The sequence below is a fragment of the Chlamydotis macqueenii genome, chromosome 17 (assembly GCF_036417535.1).
Source record: "Chlamydotis macqueenii isolate bChlMac1 chromosome 17, bChlMac1.mat, whole genome shotgun sequence".
Taxonomy (NCBI): Eukaryota; Metazoa; Chordata; class Aves; order Otidiformes; family Otididae; genus Chlamydotis; species Chlamydotis macqueenii.
In genome coordinates, this window is record NC_141572.1 from 2,996,013 (window position 1) to 3,014,837 (window position 18,825).

General features: G+C 46.7%; 2 protein-coding genes across 14 annotated transcripts in view; one reads left to right on the plus strand and one right to left on the minus strand.

Annotated features, from left to right (window-relative positions):
• SUSD2 (sushi domain containing 2) overlaps nucleotides 1–6,288 on the minus strand; it is a 28,293-nt gene extending 22,005 nt beyond the window's left edge. The window contains exons 1-4 of the mRNA XM_086761472.1: nucleotides 5,712–6,288; nucleotides 3,163–3,367; nucleotides 1,634–1,785; nucleotides 964–1,131 (exon numbers count right to left, since the gene is read on the minus strand). Of these exons, the coding sequence (XP_086617598.1) occupies nucleotides 964–1,131; nucleotides 1,634–1,785; nucleotides 3,163–3,367; nucleotides 5,712–5,778 (592 nt within the window). The 5' untranslated portion in view covers nucleotides 5,779–6,288. The remainder of the gene's footprint in view (nucleotides 1–963; nucleotides 1,132–1,633; nucleotides 1,786–3,162; nucleotides 3,368–5,711) is intronic.
• LOC147598562 (uncharacterized) lies at nucleotides 744–17,498 on the plus strand. Of its 13 annotated transcripts, XR_015260418.1 has the most exons (9): nucleotides 744–942; nucleotides 2,286–2,457; nucleotides 3,231–4,193; nucleotides 7,859–7,939; nucleotides 9,521–9,579; nucleotides 15,293–15,404; nucleotides 15,863–15,925; nucleotides 16,491–16,601; nucleotides 16,911–17,498. XR_015260418.1 is itself a non-coding variant. In XM_086761465.1 (8 exons), the coding sequence occupies exons 5-8, from the start codon at nucleotides 11,919–11,921 to the stop codon at nucleotides 17,220–17,222; spliced, it is 540 nt and encodes a 179-aa protein (XP_086617591.1). In that variant the 5' UTR covers nucleotides 919–942; nucleotides 3,231–3,321; nucleotides 7,859–7,939; nucleotides 9,521–9,579; nucleotides 11,846–11,918; the 3' UTR covers nucleotides 17,223–17,498. The 13 variants fall into 13 exon arrangements, 9 of the variants coding, with proteins under 9 accessions (XP_086617591.1, XP_086617590.1, XP_086617594.1 ...); XR_015260419.1 differs by lacking the exon at nucleotides 16,491–16,601; XM_086761465.1 differs by lacking the exons at nucleotides 2,286–2,457; nucleotides 16,491–16,601 and adding an exon at nucleotides 11,846–11,949 and having other exon boundaries at nucleotides 919–942; nucleotides 3,231–3,321; nucleotides 15,293–15,426.
• Nucleotides 17,499–18,825: the final 1,327 nt, after the last annotated feature.

The window sequence follows — 18,825 nt, forward strand, 5'->3', positions numbered from 1 at the left end:
GTTGTTTTACACCACTGCTTCATTGTCGGGGGAAGAACTCCTCACATTCCTCCCCTGATCTGTTGTGGGGTCCCACCCGTACGCCACAGTCCTCCGTGAAACTGCTCCGGCGTGGGTCATCTCTTCCACGGGGTGCAGTCCCTCCAGAACAGCTGCCCCAGCGGGGCCTCCACGGGCCACAGCCTCCTTCAGGCCTCCACCTGCTCCGGCGTGGGGTCCTCCACGGGCTGCAGGGGGATCTCTGCTCCTCCGTGGATCTCCACGGGCTGCAGGGGGATCTCTGCTCCTCCGTGGGCTGCAGGGGGATCTCTGCTCATCCGTGGGCTCCCCGGGCTGCAGGGGGATCTTGGCCAGGAGCCGCATTACTGCTCCCCCTCCTTCTTCACTGACCTTGGCGTCTGCAGCCGTTCCACTCACAAGAAAAGTTCTTCACAACGCCTCTCAGAATCTCTTCACATCATCCATCTCATCTCCTCTCCACTTCTTGCAGCCGGGCCGAGTCGGGCTCAGTCGGCCGCTTGGCGAGAGGCCAGAGGGTGAAGCCTGCAAGGCCCATGAGGCCTGCGCCTCCACCTCTGCCCCCACCCCCCTTTTTTTTTTTTTTTTTTTTTTTCCTGTTTTCCCCTACTTGAATACCTTATCGCAGAGGCGTTACCACGAAACATTCTGCTACCAATCGGCTCGGCCTTGGCCAGCAGCGGGTCCGCCCTAAGCCCGGACGAGTCCACTGAACAAAGGGGAGCAACTTCCAGCAGTTTCCTACAGAAGCTCCCACCTTAGCCCCCCCCTCACTAGACAAAACCACAACAAGAGGAAAAGCTGATATTATTATAATGAGCTACTTATACTTCCAGTTCTCTTCTTGAGGCCTCAGTGAAAGTGAACGCATGCTGTGTAGAGCTCTGGACATAGGTTACGCATGTGATGACTCCTTGTGTGCAGGTAGGAAAAGTGTCACTTTACCTGTTTCCTGGTATCCCCAGACTTCTATGTTGATGTGAGTTGCTGCAAGTGCCTGGTATGTCCAGGTAAGAGTTAAGTTTCCATCAGTGTGGGGGGTGCCATAATATTGCCATTTTGTCTCATTTACCAACGTGCATTTTTCTCCATCCGAAACTTTACTGTGATGTACTGCATTACAGAACAGAAAAAAAAAGGATTAATAACATTTCTCCTTTGCATAGCTCTGAAAAGGTGCCACTATATTATTTAAGATTTAGCAGTCTTTCCCCTGGGTATGTTTTCTAACATGATGCATGATACAAAAAGAGTAAGCTCAAGCTGAGAGAAATGCAACCCTTACTAATATCTGTAGTCCTTAGATTACACCACCATCATGCAGTTATTTTTCCCATAGAAGCAGCTACAAAAAGGGGACTGTTTTGGTCAACCTCATTTTTAAGCAGGACTTTTTATGAGTTACTGCTGCTGCTGTATAGCAGGAGAAATCAAGTGCTGTGAAAGTTCATCTCTCAAAATAGGAATTAACACAAGAGCGGCAAGAATGACTTTTCTGAGGTTAAACAGCCTGTTAAAGAAGCAGAAAAGTGCTCAAAAGGGAAAGGCTTATGTAATCTTGCATCCATGGAGCAACAATATAGAAAGAGGAATACTGTAGATTTAAGAAAGTAACCTGATAACCAAGTTCCAGAGTACGGAAACGTCACCCCATCATCTGTAGAAACTTCAAAAGGGATGAAACCAGTCTCATACAGCAATGGGGAGATGCAGTGGGCTTTTCCATCCTTAGCAACATAGCCACTGGTTTTGATTTTCTGCTTGAACCTGTTGATGTTGAAAACACTTTTCAGTGTCATTACTGAGAGAAGGAAAATTCTGAATGTCTCAGTTGTGTTTCATCAAGCAACCTTGTGTCATGTGTAGGTCATTCCAAGTCCAGCGGCTGTTTTGCTTGTAGCAGTGAATATAAACTGGAAAACTTCACGTGTACTTTGTACACCAGTGTGGATTCTGCTGTGCACTGCACAAATACGCAGCAATCTGCAAGACTTACTATTTAGTTACTTGGGGAGGGAGGCATGACAAATTAGCAACAAATAACAACGGGACAGCAGGAAGACAAAGGTGATGTTATAGGATTAATAGGATTGCAGAGGGGCTAACATTGACCATGATATGCAGGCATTGCAAATTTCAGATTTTGTGGGAGTTTTTTGCTGGTAAGTCCTGCGAATACAACAAAAGTAATTTCATGCTTTTCTAGAATTTATGTTGCAAAGATTAACTCAGAACTAATTGCTCATTATTTAACCATCTACTCCCAGATAGGGTTCTTGCCCAGCGCACTGAAGTGTAATCCCACCCGTGACTTTTGATTGATGTATGGTGACTGCATACCTACTCCAAGTACCATAGGGAGTTGGGGCCTGCCAGGAAGTAGTACCTTTGCTTGTCTGCACTAAATTTTGTATTGGCTATGATAACGCAACTGTGAAGGTAATTCAAAGTACATGGTTGTGTTCTACAGAATTAATGCCTGGGTCAAAGGTTTTCCCAATGAAGAACTAAAAACCTTTTCAGCTGTTGCTATCCAGATGGGAAGGACTTCAAAATCTCACTCAGAATCTTCTGTGGGAAGAATGTCAGGACATTGGGGTCAGTAAAATTCAGTGCACCCTATGTATTGCATGTGTGACACATGTACCTAAGTGTGCCATGTACCATGTGTGACACATGTACCTAAGACACGCTTAGGATCCACACACAGCTTTATCTTATAGGAAAAAGATAAGGTGTCCTACCTACACTTCTTTCTCGTTGTCTTCTCATTCAGATTAAGAAAACAGTACTTCTTTTTCACAAAATGAAAATGCTAAAATAATACTGGCAACAAAGAGGCCCGAAAGGAAGCTCTTTTAGAAAAGTCACTGTTTTGTTACGTTAAGGGAAGAACTAGCAGAGTAATTATTGTATCGCATAATAACTTGACCTAAATGAAATGATCCTCTCTAGAAATATAGACAACATATATCTTTGACAACATGCAGAACCTTTGCATGTTTCAGGATTCTTACAACTTTATAAAGCAAGTTTTCACTCCTGCTTATACAAGTCTTGTTTTGTGGTAATTACCTGTTGTTGGAAAATTAGATTAGAAAGGTTCACTTCCCTTTGGCAGAGGAGTATAAAATCATGGCCCACCTGCATGTTAGCACAGAAGAGGCATTAAAAGCTCTATTTTCAATCAAGAATTCTTTGCCTCCCATCAGAGATCCTGAGTATGGAGAAATTTGAAGACAAAATTCTTTATAATCAGGACAGCAAATCCCCAAGGACTGGCACGTCACTTGGCAAGAACAGGTACCAAGCTTCTCCCCGCATCGGTGTGAGCAAGAGTCTTGAGCTCCTTGTTAAAGTAAGAAAAAAACATAGTCAGGAATGTTGTTGAACTCTTCTAGATGTTCTCTGAAACAGAAGTACATCATCTAAAGGACTGCTGTATAATAAATTAAGTAGGCTGGTTATTTTAGCTTAGGAATGTATTTAGGTGAAGGCTGTAATCACCTGTGTATTAAGGTTGCTCGATTTTTAATAGAAAAATACACTTATTTACCCCCCAGCCAGTACATAATTTCACCAGCTCCATGGATATTTTTATATCTAATAGAAAGATAAATCTCCAGAGCAGCCCCTTGGTGAGTGTCACTAATTGTACTTATTTCTGAGAGTAGGTCTTAAGCAAACCAGAACGGGGTCCCGTCACTGCCAACCCTACACGGGAATCAGTGAGAATGGAAGGCTAGTTCTCTCGGATGAATGCAAAGCTAACATTAGCGACAAAGTGTGCTCCAATATGAGATTATGAACAGCTACTGACATTTCTTTCTTTTGTGCATTTTATTTGAGACTAACCTTAACAAGGTAGCTGTTAAGATGACTAGGTACACAGACAGATGACTAGGCCCTTGGCTTAGGTCTACCTGAAGAGGCTATGGGTAATAACTGGACATGACATGAAAAATTATTCAACACAAATAAAACAGTGAGAAGTTGACAGTAACACTGTGAGGAACAGCTGGATTTCACAAACAGTTAACGGGGAGTTAAGTTAGATGGACAAGCTGCACAGACGACTGGGAGCACTGAAGAGCTTCTGGGGAGTGGAATCTTGCAAAAGCAACACTGCTTGGGCTGCTATATCAATAATACCATGCAACGCTGAGACGACCTAGGTAAGTATCAGAAATTATAAATTTGGACATGGATGTAGCAAAATTTGGACCAATGATGAAAAAGTAATTAGAGGACTGTTGCTTATTTGGGGCACAAGCAAAAAGAAAGGGAGAGGTCAAGGTGGGTGGTGACGAACAGCATGGGAAAATGGAGACAAGGAAACGTAAAAGGAGCCAGTCACACATAAACAAGCTGCTGGTCAGTACATTTCTCTGAGTAAGCTCTGCACCCGATCACCATAGCCATTTTATTAAATTCTGTTGCTATTTTCTGTATCACCTCGCTGTCTTGTGTGTGCATGTGCACGCACATGTGGTAATCGTGAGTGAACTTCAGGATGAACTAGCCAGTCAGTGGAAGGTGGTGCACACTTGGAAAGACCCAAGGTCTCAACTGTTGACCATGTAAGGGTCTTGAGATCTGGGCTTAGCTAACAGGCAAATTTAAAGCCTGTGCTAGCATGCAAGGTGTGTGTGAATGTGGTGGTCTGTGAATCTGGAGACGGTGTGTTTGTGTTTGCTAGTCAGCTGAAGAGGAGGAACAGAACTGAGTGGTGAGCAGGTTTATGGGAATGCTGTCTGTGTTTATTTGGATGCCAGTAAAAGCATTGCTCTGTGTTAGCCGGCAGGGCTGGCTGTGTTAATGTGGTGGGTATGGTATGAGTATCTGCCCCTTTGCAATAGAGGCTCAGCCTCCATACTGACTGGACTTACAAATGGGAACAGTAGTACCCATATCTGTGGTACTGAGACAGAAGGAATTTCCTGAATCTGAGAGTACAGCGGTCCTGACTCTAGTGGATTGGGAAGGAGAAGTCTACTGCATCCCAAAAGCTGCTGGATACACCCACCCCTCGAAGGTCATTAACAATGTAAGAACAAGTCTAGGAGGGGAAGAAAGAATTTAAGGTCACCCCTCCTGGGGCTGAAGAGCAATTGCTTGCAGTTCCAGGTATGTCAGCTTCTGTCGAAATGAGGAGAAAATGTTGCTGAATGTTGTTTTGTGTATGGGGACAGGGAGGGCTGTTTCATTTTTTTTTTTTGGTAGAATGGAGAGATCAAGAAAAGGAAAAGATAGTAAAATCTCTGTTTTTCTCTCTCTGCTGGCCTTCCTCCTTTATTCTGGGATAATATGTGGGTGTGAGGCAGGAAAGAACAGGAATGGTAGCAAGTCAGAAATAAAAGTCAGCCTTCGTCCTATACCAGAAAATTTGTCTGTGATGGAGGTAGAAATGCTTTTTCAATAAAGGGAACTAGAAAATTCTTCTGTGTCTGTAAAAATATTTACTGCATTCTCCAGATGGTCTGTTCACTTACAGAAAGGATCCACTGACCTACTGCAAATTAGAGAGGAAGGGGTTGAAAATGACACCATATCAGTACAAGTCAGCTTGTGTGCTTTTGCTTTAGCTTGTACAAATGGTATCAGTAATTTCTTACCAAGGTGTGTATTCTGAAGTTCAGAAGTCAAAAAAAAGTTTGTAATTAAAAGCAGCAAAATTTTTGAAAGTCACTCACCTGCATTCCAAAGAACAGTGAGGGTGAAGAGAATGAAGAAAGAAACATCTAAGCCAACAAATTTCATATTTTGTCCAGATGATTCAGGATGGCTGACTGTGATAGCCTTTGTGCCTGTCTGGCAAAAGCCTTTTATAGAAACGTGTCCAGAAATAAACAAGATTCTCACCGTTCAAAGGTTTGTTGTAAATTACTGAAGCAGAACAAATCAGAGGAGATGCTCCTATTCAGAGGTCATCTCCCATTCAGGAAAAGATGGAGGCGGTGGGGGAGGTAGTCAGTAGAACGCCTACGTATTATTTTAGTAGTTACGTTTTTCTGAAATGGAATGAGATGTGTCTTGTTTTTACAAGCAATTCTGCTACAAAGTTCAAGACCACGGGGTCAATGGCACAAGGTGTATGCTTTAATTTTATTGGAGGAACTAAAGCCGGTTATCAGTAAGAAGAGCAATAAAGAATAGATGCTGACAGTAGAGTTTTTTTTTTCAGGAGATAATGAGACATTGAGAAACCATGTTTATTGCACAGTATGTGCTGGCATGAGGTTTGTAAATGAGAAAGGTAAAGAGAGATTCTGAGGAAGGTGGGTGGCATGATGTTAGAGCAATGAGATGGACTACAGAAGCCTTCCGACAACAAGGATATTCTGGCAAGGAAGCAGGGTAGAGCTGATGCAGTAATGCCTATCTGTTCCAATAGCAGAACAGAAACTTTATGATGGAGGGTTTTTACGGGGTACTGAAAGAATGCAAGGCATACTCCACTGATCTGGTATGTAAAATACCAGTGCATAAGGTAAGAACCTCCTTGCACTTGATTATAGCTGGGTACAAGAATGAAGGACAGAGTAGAGTCTGGAATCACGACAGGGGATTTTTGGGAAGCAAGGCTATCCAGACCTAGATAACTGTATCAGCAGTATCATATAAGGCTGCGATTGCCTTTAATTTTGGTATAGATGTGGCAAAACTGGGACCAATGGTAAAAAAAAAAATAAAATTAGAGGCATGTTGTTTATTTTAAAGGCATTCAGGTAAAGAAAAGGATGTGCAACGGCAGCAGTGGGCCCCACTTCAGAAAAAAATGGAGTATAAGGTATAGGATCACAGAATAATTCAGGTTAGAAAGGACTTCAGGAGGTTGTTCTTGTCCAACCTCCTGAAAGCAGGTGTAGCTATGGGGTCAGAGCAGTTATATCAGTGTTTTATCCAGTCTGGCCTTGAAAACTTCCAAGGATGAAGACTGCATGATTTCTCTGTTCCAATGCTCAGCTCTCCTTATCATGAAAAAGTTTTTTATACCAAATCTGAACCTCTCTTGTTCCACTTCAGACCCATTACTCCTTGTCCTCCCACCATGCACCACTGTGTTTGATTCTCTCTTCTCAATAATCACCATGCAGGTACTGGAAGGCTGCTATTAGCTTCCTCCCTCTCCCACCTGCCACTTTTTCTCCAGGCTAGGAAGGCCCTGTTCCCTTTCCTTCAACCTCTCCTCACACCATGCATGTTCCAGTCTTCTCAGCATCTTGGTGGCTCTGTTGAACTCACTCTCGTTGGTCAAGGTCATGTATTTGCAGAGGCCCAGAACTGCACGTAGTAGTCTAGATGTGGCCTGATGAAAACAACTTCCCTCAACATCTGGCTATGCTTCTCATAATACAGCCCAGGCTGCTGTTGGCCCCATTTTGCTGCACAATGATGGCTCATGTTGAGCCTGCTGTCTGCCAGGATCTCCAGGTCCTTTTCTGCAGAGCTGCTCCCCAGTCAGTCAGTTCCACTCTGTGTTGTCATGAAGGTTTTTTCCTTCCTGGGCGCATTTGTCCTTGATTAATTTCTTAAGGTTCCTGCTGGCCCATTCCTGCAGCTTGTCTAGGTCTAGTAAAAGAACAACAGAGGACACCTCTCTGACAGTAGGAATGCAAGGTGCCTGCAGATGATAGCAGAGCTGGTAAGTGAATCCCAAGTCCACTGAGACAGCAAAGGAAGACCCCCGGGACAACCCACTGGCAATATGTGTGATTTGTTAGACATAAGGCCAGTAATTAACAGCTTTATAATTGCACTGAATAGTTTGCATAATCATATAATTATGAATAAGTGTTATTTATCCAGCTAATTATTATTTTCCTTTTTGCTTTCCCAGGTTCCCCATAACGTGTTCACCAATCAATAAATATGATACTCAGTTTCTATCAGTTACTTCCGAAGTTTCCCATCTAAAAGTGTGAGTACCAAACATCAGAAAGAATGGTGCCCCAAGGCACTTCCTTTGTTCCTTTTTGCTCCTTTCACCCCAAGGCGCATAAATTCCTTTTAGGTGCTCCTGAGCCCTCCCTTTGCTCTCTGGTCCCCTCTTGACGAATCTTTCCTTTTTGAGCAACCCAGGGCTGGCCAGTTAGCTTTCAGCAAGCAGCTCCCAAGCCCTTGAGCACACCTCCACTGCCCCTGAGGCCCGCAGGTTTCTGGCGGTCTGATGGCCGTGCCCACCCCGCCCCACTCCCGCACGCACGGGCCGCAGCTGTGGAAGGCTGCGTGCAGCCGGTAAGCGCAGATGCTCCGGTAGTACTAACGGCCCCTTTTTCTCTGAGGGGCTGCGGTTATAGGGCGTTACTCCACTTGTAAAGGGCTAGCCCTGCGTATTGCGATTGACTACAGGGCTGCGTCAAGGAGGTGAGCTGAAGGCAGGGGAGGGGAGCTGGAGGAGTTTGTGGGGGGCGTGGAAGAAGCCGGTGTGAGCTTGGAGCTGCATGTCCAAGCTGTGTGCCCGGGACCGACCCGGGCAGCCTGAGAGACATTTGGGGTGCCGTGGGCGGGCCATGAGAAACGGAGCCGAAGGGGCGGCTGAGACGGCGGCGGGTAGCAGGTGCATCGGGATCAGAGTACGTCTGCACTGGGAGCCCGAGACAGCGCTAAGGACCCAGCGGCTCCCCTCCCCCGGGCCGCGGAACAGCGCTAAGCGCAGACTCCTTCTCTGTCCCGAGGCGTGCCGGGAGCGGTAGTCTTCCGGCACCGGGCTTCCGGTCGGCCATGTTGGCCTGCGGGACACGGTGGGAGGAGTTGTCTCTCGGCACTGGGTTAGGAGTTGGCGTTAGGGTAGCGCTTAGGGATATGAAACAGAGCCAGAGAAGGAGACCAAAGTAGTGTTGAGACAGTCTTCACTGTCGGAAAAATTACGGTCTTTGAACTAGGTGGTAGTTCTGGGCGGGCTGTGCAGTTGCCTGACTGCTTGGTAACTGTTAGAGCCTTTACAGGTGCTGAGGTGTAGCCTGGCAGTTGAAGGAGCATTGCAGTTGCATGAACCAGGGCCAAAATTACCAGCAGCCGTAATGAGCAGGAGCTGCGATTAGCTGGAATGTCTGTTTGCCGAGCATCTGCCAGCCAGACTGTGCTCCCAGCATGGCTGGAGAGTGGCCAGGCACAGGCAGGGCTGTTCCCAGCAAGCAGCTCTGAGCAGCATGGAGGTGACTCGTCCTTCTGCCAGCGAGAGCCAGGCCTCTTTCCTCGGGGACTAAATCCATGTCATGCACCTCTCTCTGTGTGAAGGGCCTCTTCCTGTCTCCTTTAGAGGGCAGAAGTGAGGTGGGGGGTCCCCCGGCTCTCCTAGGGCAACTGCGCTGTGAGGGGACGCGGGTGAGGTGGCAACATCTCCCCAGTACTTGACAGAGGGGAGAGGAACTGGCTGATCAGAGCTCCTGGTCTGTGTGGTCTGGCCCCATGCGACCCCTGTGGCAGAATGCTCTGCTACGTTTTCACCGTTGGCTGAGTGTGACAAACAGGTTCATTTTTTTGCCTCCTCTTTTCCCAGTGTCACCTTCTGCGTCAGGTGAAGAAAATCCTGCATGGCTGATTCCACTTGCTGCTCAGGTAATCACACACGTGTGGGGCTGGGGGAGCAGGGAGAAACATTTGTGAGCTCAAGGGCACTACAGATGCTCCACATCAAACCCATAGAACAGGCAAATTTGCTGGCAGTGCAGAAAAGCTGGTGGAAACTGCAGTTAAGACAGCATGCCTCATTTCTGAATTGGTCCATTGATAGTTACAAATGTTTTCCTTTCAGGTAAAGGAATGAACTTTCATCTACTGTAAGAGCTGCCCATTACCTTCTTTAGGGACAAGTGCCTCTCTCCTGTTGTTTCACACTAATGTTATGGGCAAGTTGGAAATAGCCTTTTGTTTTTATCTGTGTAACTCGATTTTTAGTAATATTGGTGTCAGTATGGTTAATTTTTGAGCACCTAGGTGCCAGTTGAAATGTAATGAATGAAACATGATGGAAACTGATATTTGAACCTGATTTTTATTTGGATGTTATTTTTTATTGGAGTGGTGATGGCATGTTGTCCTGTGGCTCAATCCACATTGTGTTCAGTGGAGTCTTCATTTTAGGACTTTTAAGTAAAAAAAATCTTGTCCTTACAAAAAAAGGACTACTTATTCATAGGACTGAGGTGTAGACTTGGAGAGTCGCTTGAGTCAGAGTTAAAGCCAAATTTCACTTAATGTTGCTACTGTTTGTCTTCACTTTCATTAATTTCCCCACCACTCCCTCGTGGTTGGGAGTGTTGAATCATTATTTTTTTTTTTCCTCAAGAAGAGGCTGTGTTTAAAAGTTAGTTTCCTCACAAATGTATAAGTTGGTAAAATTGAGTTATGATTATTAAAACCACAAAAATAACGCCAGTCTTACAGATCTGGACCATTTTTGAACATGTATTAGTCTCATGCAAATGTCATTGGGATACAGGTCATCTGGACTTCATGCTCTGACAAGACGACGTGCCGAGACAGAGATGAGCTTGAAAGGAAAGACACAATGTCATGATTTTTGAGGGGGTTTTTTTGTATGTGATGTGGTTTGGTGGTGTGTGGGGTTTTTTTTGTTTTGTTTTGTTTGTTTGTTTTGTTTTGCGGTGGAGTTTTGGGTTGGGTTTTTTTTTTTTTAATTTTAGTGCAATGTAGACTGGTGCCAGTGTGCAGAGCTCTTTTTGCTGTGTGACCTTTCCCTTTTCTTCTCTTTTACTCCTCCTTCATGCCTATAATTTTTGTTTGGATAATTTTAGAAGAGCAATTAAGTTACTTGGCTGTGTAAATGTGCTGGTAATAGCTTGAACCAGTAGTGAATAACTTGGCTAGAGGTAGAATTTGTGAAGCAGGAAGAACAATAACAGGAAGCAAATAGTGAGTTGCCAAAAACTTTTGTGTGTGTCATTGTAACCGGTTCGTAGGATTTCTATGCACAAAGCTCACCCAGCATATGATATTTGAAAGCACAACAGTGTTTATTGCTCTATTATAGCCTTGCATAAGCAGTTACCAGCATAAGCAGTTACCAGCGCATTGTTTTCCCTTTGTGAGAGTCTTACCAACCCAACTAAGCCGGAGACACCGCCGAGCAGGAGGATGATGATCAGCGGGGTCAGAGCAGAGAAGGGAGTTAGGTGCAGCACCTTCAGGGCGTCCCCTGTTGTTCCCAGAGTGTGCTCTGGGTCCTTTCTCTCTCTTTCTGCTCTGAGCCGCCTCCGTTTATCCCCTCAGCAGATTCAGTGGCAGAGTACTGGCCAGGTGTTGGTGCACGCGTGGCCAGCGCATGCAGCAAGGCCTGCCAGGTACGTGCCCTGCTGGGTAACAGCGGTTCCTGGATAGCAGCAACTTCCTGCTCAATAACAACCCCTTGGAGAGCTCCCCTCTCCAAGGTCACGTTCTCACAGCTGTGTGCTGCTTGTAATTCCCCACGGTGGCCCTACACGGACCATCACTGAGATCCCTCACACAGTCATGAATAACAAAGTTTTATTGCCAAATGTTGTTTGGCAAGGAGTTCCGAATGGCTATTTTTGGTAAATGTAAATTTTCAGGAGGTTCAGGGTTGCATGTGGCAAAACAGGCCCCTCCACTCGTGTCCTGTCACGTAAATGCCCAGTGGCCAGGCTGTTGTTCCCTGCTCTCGATGTTGCCACAGTAGCGCTGTGATATTTAGAGCTGACAGGTGGGTTTAGGAGTGGAGGGAGAACGCCTGTTCTCTGTAAGTGCTACGAATGGCGACCCTTTTCCCTCTCTGCTACTTTCCTGTGCACATGATGAAGCTGTTTTATTTTTCTCCCTTGTTCCTGGTCTAAATGTGCTGAAGCTGTTGCTGCTATGAGTTTGCTGAAATTGGTGTAGGTAAAACTGCTGCGGTGCCTGCAGCTGTGCTCGCAGGGATGCTCAGTGGGTCCTCATCAAAACAGCGAGGTGCGTGCGGAAGTCCATAGAGTTGTGCTCTGGGTCTGAGAGCGTGCTGTATTGTGGCTGTTGGAAGATGGAATTGAGCGTGTGCCTGTTAAATCTAAGGACAGTCCAAAGGTGGGAGGGGACCCTAAGCAGGTTTGGTGGCACGACTGCAGTTTTAGAAGATCTTGACCATTTGGAGAAGTGGCCTGAAAAGAAACATTCCTTTTTTGCAACTGTCGTAGTTCAGCCCCGATCGGACCAGACTACGCAGTCTCTCTCTCACTCCCCCCACCTTCCGAGAGAACAGGGAGAGAAAATATAAGGAAAAACGGCTCGAGGTTTGAGATAAGGACAGGGAGAAATCCTTAAAGTTACCGTCACGGGCAAAACAGACTAAACTTGGGGAAAACTATTCATTTATTACTACAAACAGCAGGAGAATGAGACAGAGAACAAGATAACCTCCCCCCACCCCTCCCTCTTCCCAAGCTTAACATTATCTCTACTACCTTCCCCCCCCCCCGAGCGGCACAGGGGGAAAGAGGGAATGGGGGTTGCAGTCAGTTCATCATATGTTGTTTTACGCCGCTGCTTCATGGTCAGGGGAAGAACTCCTCACATTCCTCCCCTGCTCCATTGTGGGGTCCCTCCCACGGGCCACAGTCCTTCGTGGAACTGCTCCGGCGTGGGTCATCTCTTCCACGGGTGCAGTCTCTCCAGAACAGCTGTCCCAGCGGGCCCTCCACGGGCCACAGCTGCCTTCAGGCATCCACCTCCCCCGGTACGGGGTCCTTCACGGGCTCCAAGTGGATCTCTGCTCCTCCGTGGACCTCCATGGGCTGCAGGGGGACAACCTGCTCCACCATGGTCGTCACCACAGGCTGCAGGGGAATCTTGGCCAGGAGCTGCATTACTCCTCCCCCTCCTTCTGAACTGACCTTGGTGTCTGCAGCCGTTCCTCACAACAGGCTGGCAGATGTCTCGCAGGATCTTTTTTTACATCTTATTCACTTCTTCTCATCCCCTTTCCACTTCTTGCAGCTGGGCTGGACCGAGTCGGGCCCAATCGGCTGCCTGGCAAGAGGCCAGAGGGTGAGGCCTGCAAGGCCCATGAGGCCTGCGCCTCCCCCTCTGCGCCTCTGCCCCCGCTCAGCTTCTTCACATCTTCTCTTCTCTCCTCTTTTTTTTTCTGTTTTCCCCTTCTTAAATACGTTATCGCAGAGGCGTTATCACGGGACATTCTGCTACCAATCGGCTTGGCCTTGGCCAGCAGCAGGTCCGCCCTAGGCCCGGCCGAGTCCACTGAACAAAGGGGAGTGATTTCTAGCAGTTTCCTACAGAAGCTACCACCTTAGGCCCCCCCTTACTAACAAAACCACGACAGCAACAAGGCAGTTCACAAGGACAGATGGATTGCTCTACAAAAATACTCAACTTGGGTTGTATAGGGGGAGGAAATCTTGGCTAAACGTAGGCTTGAGAAGGCTTGGCTAAACATAGGCTTGCCCACTGTACTCGAAGAGCAGGTTCGGGATCATCTGAGGAACTTAAAGGTGCACAAGTCCATGGGACCTGATGAGATCCATCCGTGGGTCCTGAGGGAACTGGCGGATGAAGTTGCCAAGCCACTGGCTATCATATTTGAGAAGTCGTGGCGGTCTGGTGAGGTGCCCGATGACCGGAAGAGAGGGAACATAACCCCAATTTTTAAAAAGGGGAATAAGGAAGACCCGGGCAACTACAGGCCGGTCAGCCTCACCTCTGTGCCTGGCAAGGTCATGGAGCAGGTTCTCCTGGAAACCATGCTAAGGCACATGGAGAGCAAGGAGGTGGTTGGTGACAGCCAACATGGCTTCACCAACGGCAGATCGTGCTTGACCAATTTGGTGGCCTTCTATGATGGGGTGATGGCATCCGTGGACAAGGGACGAGCAACTGACATCATCTACCTGGACTTGTGCAAAGCTTTTGACACTGTCCCGCACGACATCCTTCTCTCTAAACTAGAGAGGCATGGGTTTGATGGACGGACCATTCGGTGGATAAGGAATTGGCTGGATGGCCGCACTCAGAGAGTGGTGGTTAACGGCTCAATGTCCATGTGGAGACCGGTCACGAGTGGCGTCCCTGAGGGGTCCGTGTTGGGCCCGGCCCTGTTCAACATCTTTGTCGGCGACATGGACAGTGGGATAGAGTGCACCCTCAGCAAGTTCGCCGATGACACCAAGTTGTGTGGTGCTGTGGACACGCTGGAAGGGAGGGATGCCATCCAGAGGGACCTTGACAGGCTGGAGAGGTGGGCCCGTGCCAACCTCATGAAGTTCAACCAGGCCAAGTGCAAGGTCCTGCACCTGGGTCACGGCAATCCCAGGCACAAATACAGGCTGGGCGGGGAATGGATTGAGAGCAGCCCTGAGGAGAAGGACTTGGGAGTGCTGGTGGACGAGAAGCTTAACATGAGCCGGCAATGTGCCCTTGCGGCCCAGAAGGCCAACTGCATCCTGGGCTGCATCAAGAGAAGCGTGGCCAGCAGGTCGAGAGAGGTGATTCTCCCCCTCTTCTCTGCCCTGGTGAGACCCCACCTGGAGTACTGTGTCCAGTTCTGGAGCCCCCAACACAAGAAGGACATGGACCAGTTGGAGAAGGTCCAGAGGAGGGCCACGAAGATGATAAAAGGGCTGGAGCACCTCTCCTATGAGGCCAGGCTGAGAGAGTTGGGGCTGTTCAGCCTGGACAAGAGGAGGCTCCGGGGAGACCTGATAGCGGTCTTCCAGTACCTCAACGGGGCCTACAAGAAAGATGGGGAGAGGCTGTTTAGTAGGGCCTGTTGCAATAGGACGAGAGGTAATGGTTTTAAAATAGTGGGGGGTAGATTTAGATTGGAAATTAGGAAAAAAATTTTTACAATGCGAGTTATAGAACACTGGAACAGGTTTCCCAGAGAGGTGGTGGATGCCCCATCCCTGGAAACGTTCAAGGCCAGGCTGGATGAGGCTCTGAGCAACCTGATCTAGTCAGGGATGTCCCTGCTCCTTGCAGGGGGGTTGGACTAGATGACTTTTCAAGGTCCCTTCCAACCCTAACCATTCTATGATTCTATGATATGTGTAGGTATCTGTGTCTGTCACCTGCATGTGTCTAGGAAAGTGGTTCTAGTGATACTAAAGCTGCCAAGGAGTCAAAAAAAGGCACAGTTCTCTTAAAAAATGCAAGAGCTCTGGTGGCTGGTATCAACAACTGTACCAAAGGTGATGCAAAATACTTTTTCCTCCACTCAGTTGTAGTCTTCACAAACCTTCCCCCAAAAAGGAAGCTTTAGATTCTTACCCAGCTTTATGCTAAAGTTTCTTTTTTCCCTTCTCAGCTGAATATCGACTGCCACCATTTCACTGTGGTCGCCCTTTCTTCTGCCCTGAAAGTACAAGAGGGATGGAGAGGATCTATAGTGGTCTGCAAGTACAAGGTACATCTACAAGGTGTGTCAGCGTTTTTCCAAAGGTACTTGTAGTGTGGACTCTGAAGTTAACATTAAGAATGTGCCAACTCTCCTGTAGTTTTTCTATGAACTATTTTAATACAAGTACTAAAAATAAAATAAGGTCTGTCCTAGAGCATGTTACGCCTATGCAAAGCTTACGTCCCTCTGTTTATTTTTTCTTCCTGAAAGCATAATCTTCTGTTTCTGTGCGCTTACTATTAAATGATACTGTGAAAGTAACTTTGTAGTAGAAGGGGAAAGAAACTGTTCATAGAGTTCAGAAGAAACAGACTTTGTTTTCGTGATAAAAGCTTTATGCTATTTCAGTCCATAACTTTTAAAAATATCTTTGTAGTAGTACTCAAACCTTACTGAGATACTAGCATCTGTACTAAAAGCAATCAAGGTCGAAGAAGAGATTTGGACAAACAGCGTTGCTTCCATGTGTTTTCCCAGGCTTCCCCAAAAAAGTTAGCAGCCTTGTCCCTAGTGACAAGAGTGAGTCCTGATGTGGTTTTGGTGAGTTGCCGCTTCAATAATGCGCTTTTTTCCTTAACCTGCAGTGTGTAACTTTTGACTTCGGGTGGAAAGAGATTTTCCAGAATGGAAATCTTTCTCATTCAAAGAAGTTGCATTTTATGAACTTCCAATCAGAGTGGATCTTCAGAGATTATGTACTTGGCTGCAGAAGTCATCAGCAACAAGACTTTTCACTCTCTCTTGAAAAAAAAGGAAACTCAAGTCAATTTCCTTCCGAACACCCAAGCCCAGCATGGTCTTCCAAAAGTTGATGGCAGCGCTGGTCTTTGAGTTCTTGGTTGTAACAGCTGAAATATTGTAAAAACGTGTTCCTCTGCATGCTTCGGTACAGCCAAAGGCATTAGCAAATCTACCAGTCCTTTTTGGTAGCCTTATGGATTGCAGAACTGGGGTTTATATCTGTTCACAGCTCCGTGAGTTAAATTAATGCGAAAGGAACATCGCATACTTTTCTAGTACAAGCATTTAAATTAGATTTATGTAAACATAAACACATCTTTTTAGCATAAAGTGGATTAATGAGATATGTTCTTTATTTTTTCAGCTTTATTGACCAAGCAAACAAGATGTGCAGCAGCAGGGCAAGGGCTGTTGTGGCGGATCTGTGAGCATAGATGCTGCTGCCGGTACACCCTTGTCCTGCAGCCTGGCAGGAGTGAGGCTCCCTGCAGCGGTACTGAGAGGAAGTGGGGAGACATTTTCCAACACCAGCAAGAGTTGCTACTGTTACGCTATAAATGTGTTCAAAATCATCTCAATTATTCTTAATACTGATTTTAAGCATTCAGATCACTCTAGCTTTTAAACATGTGTTGTATTTTGAGCTAACCTGTTTATGTAGAATCCTCCTTTAACTCAACTGCTGTCCTATCCCTTGTTCTGACTGAATTCCTCTACTTCTGTGCTATTTTTATTTTTTGTTTTTAAACCTACTGAAATACAATTTGGGATTTTTGTTTTTCAGGTGTCTGGTTGTCAGCGTCTCATGGTGCTCTGTAGATCCCCCCAGCCCAGGTTCGCCTGCCAGTCGTTCAGCGTACTGAGGGTGAGGGCCCGGCCCTGTGTCCGGAGGCTCCCAACTCTGACTCCAGCGAGTGCCCCGCGGGTGGAGCAGCAAGGGCTGGCCGCTGAGGAGAGCCCGGGGCCAACGGAGGCTGAGGGGCGGTTGGAGCCCGTCCTGGCATGGGGGCGGAGGGGGAAGGTGGCAGAGCAGAGCCTGAGCGAGAGACGTGGCACCTACAGGGCGAGCGGTCTGCGCTTACTGTGTCTGTCATAGTAAGTGTAAGCAGATATTATCTGTCATCTAAGTAGAGATGATGCGTACGTGTCAACGGATAACAAAGTCTAAATAGATATCATTGTAAGTAGCCATCGAAGTCTAAATAGAGAAGTCTAAAAAGGTATTGGAGTGTCACGGTACAGGAGTCTAAATAGATACTAGCCTAAATAGATGCATAAGTGTAAATGTATGGAAGTGTAAATATACAAGTCTAAATGGATATTATATATAAGTGTAAATAGATAATATGTATGAAACGTGTGTGTAAATAGATACACCTGTGAATGTCTGTGCTATGTAAGTTTTTTAAAATGGAAAGAAACCCTATTTGCAGAGAAGATTTAAAAACTTGCTCCCTCCCATCTCTATTGAAGAGAGAAAAGTGCTTTCAAAAGCTGTCCCTTCTCCTTTTCCTCCTTTTCCTATCTCGATTTGGGACCAATGCCCCAACATGGGGACTTTCACCTGCGGGGCCGTGCACGCAGAGTAGGAGCTGCCAATGCAGCACAAATGTACCCCAAAACTCTGAATCTGGGTCTGCAATGAGGGGGGAACCTAATTAAAATCAGTTTGAGGGGAAAAAAATATCTTAATTTGAGGCTCCGAGGAAAGCCAGGTCCGCCTGGATTTGTGCAGCTGGAAAGCGCCCCCTCTCAGCCCCCCACTTTCGTGCACAAAACCAAAAGCAAAAATTGCCAATTTTTATGTTGTGGAAAAGTGCTGAAAACCCCCAAAATCAGAGAGCAGAGAGAAGGGAAGAGGGGCAGGAGGGGGGCCCGTCCTCCCGGTGGAGACGCCGGGCACCTCCCCAGCTCTCCAGAGCTCCCCCCGAGCCTACCCGGCCCCGTGCAGCTGCCCGCCGCTCCTGCGCGTCCCCTGAAGCCTGTCCCGTAGCACCGGGCCACGCCCTGTTGTATAAGCATGAAGTAGATGGTATGGAATAAGTGGTGAATACTGTCCTGATTTCAGCAGGGATGGAGTTAATTTTTCTCACAGTAGCTTTGGATTTTGTATGTGAGGAATGTTGATGAAAACACTGATGATAAGAGTTGTTGTTAATGAGACCAAGGACACTGGCTTTCCAAGTCTCGTTAACGTGCAGGTGCAGGGAGCTGGGCCAAAGACAGACAGACTATTGGTCATTTGGACATCGGGTGTTGAGAAATTGTACACTGTTCATTTTGTATATATTAATGTCCTTATATTTTGATATTATTGTTGTTTTCCTCTTAGTAAATTGCACCATAAGGTGATGTGTGATTAACTGACTGTAACCCCCGTTCCCTCTTCCCACCCCCACCCACCCTGTCCTGCTCAGGGTGGGGGAAGGAGGTGGAGATGGTGTTAAGCCCGGGAAAAGAGAGGAGTGGGAGGAAGTTATATTATTCTCTTTCTTATTATCGTGCTTTGGTTTTAGTAATAAATGAATAGTTTTCCCCAGGTCAAGTCTGTTTTGCCCGTAACGGTAGCTTTAAGGATCTCTCCCTGTTCTTGTCTCAAACCTCAAGCCTTTTTTTTTTTCTTTTTCCTTATGTGCCCGGTTGTGGGGCCCTGCAAGGCAGCAACGAGCGGGCTGGATGTACACCGGAAGAACGGACTG

Bases quoted from the DNA above. Each gene is read 5' to 3' on its own strand.
- LOC147598562 (XM_086761462.1), top strand. From the start codon at position 11,119: ATGATGATCAGCGGGGTCAGAGCAGAGAAGGGAGTTAGGTGCAGCACC. The intron at 11,950-15,292 runs GTGCGTGCGGAA...TTCCCTTCTCAG, and splicing joins GTCCTCATCAAAACAGCGAG to CTGAATATCGACTGCCACCA. The intron at 15,926-16,910 runs GTGAGTTGCCGC...TTTGTTTTTCAG, and splicing joins TGAGTCCTGATGTGGTTTTG to GTGTCTGGTTGTCAGCGTCT.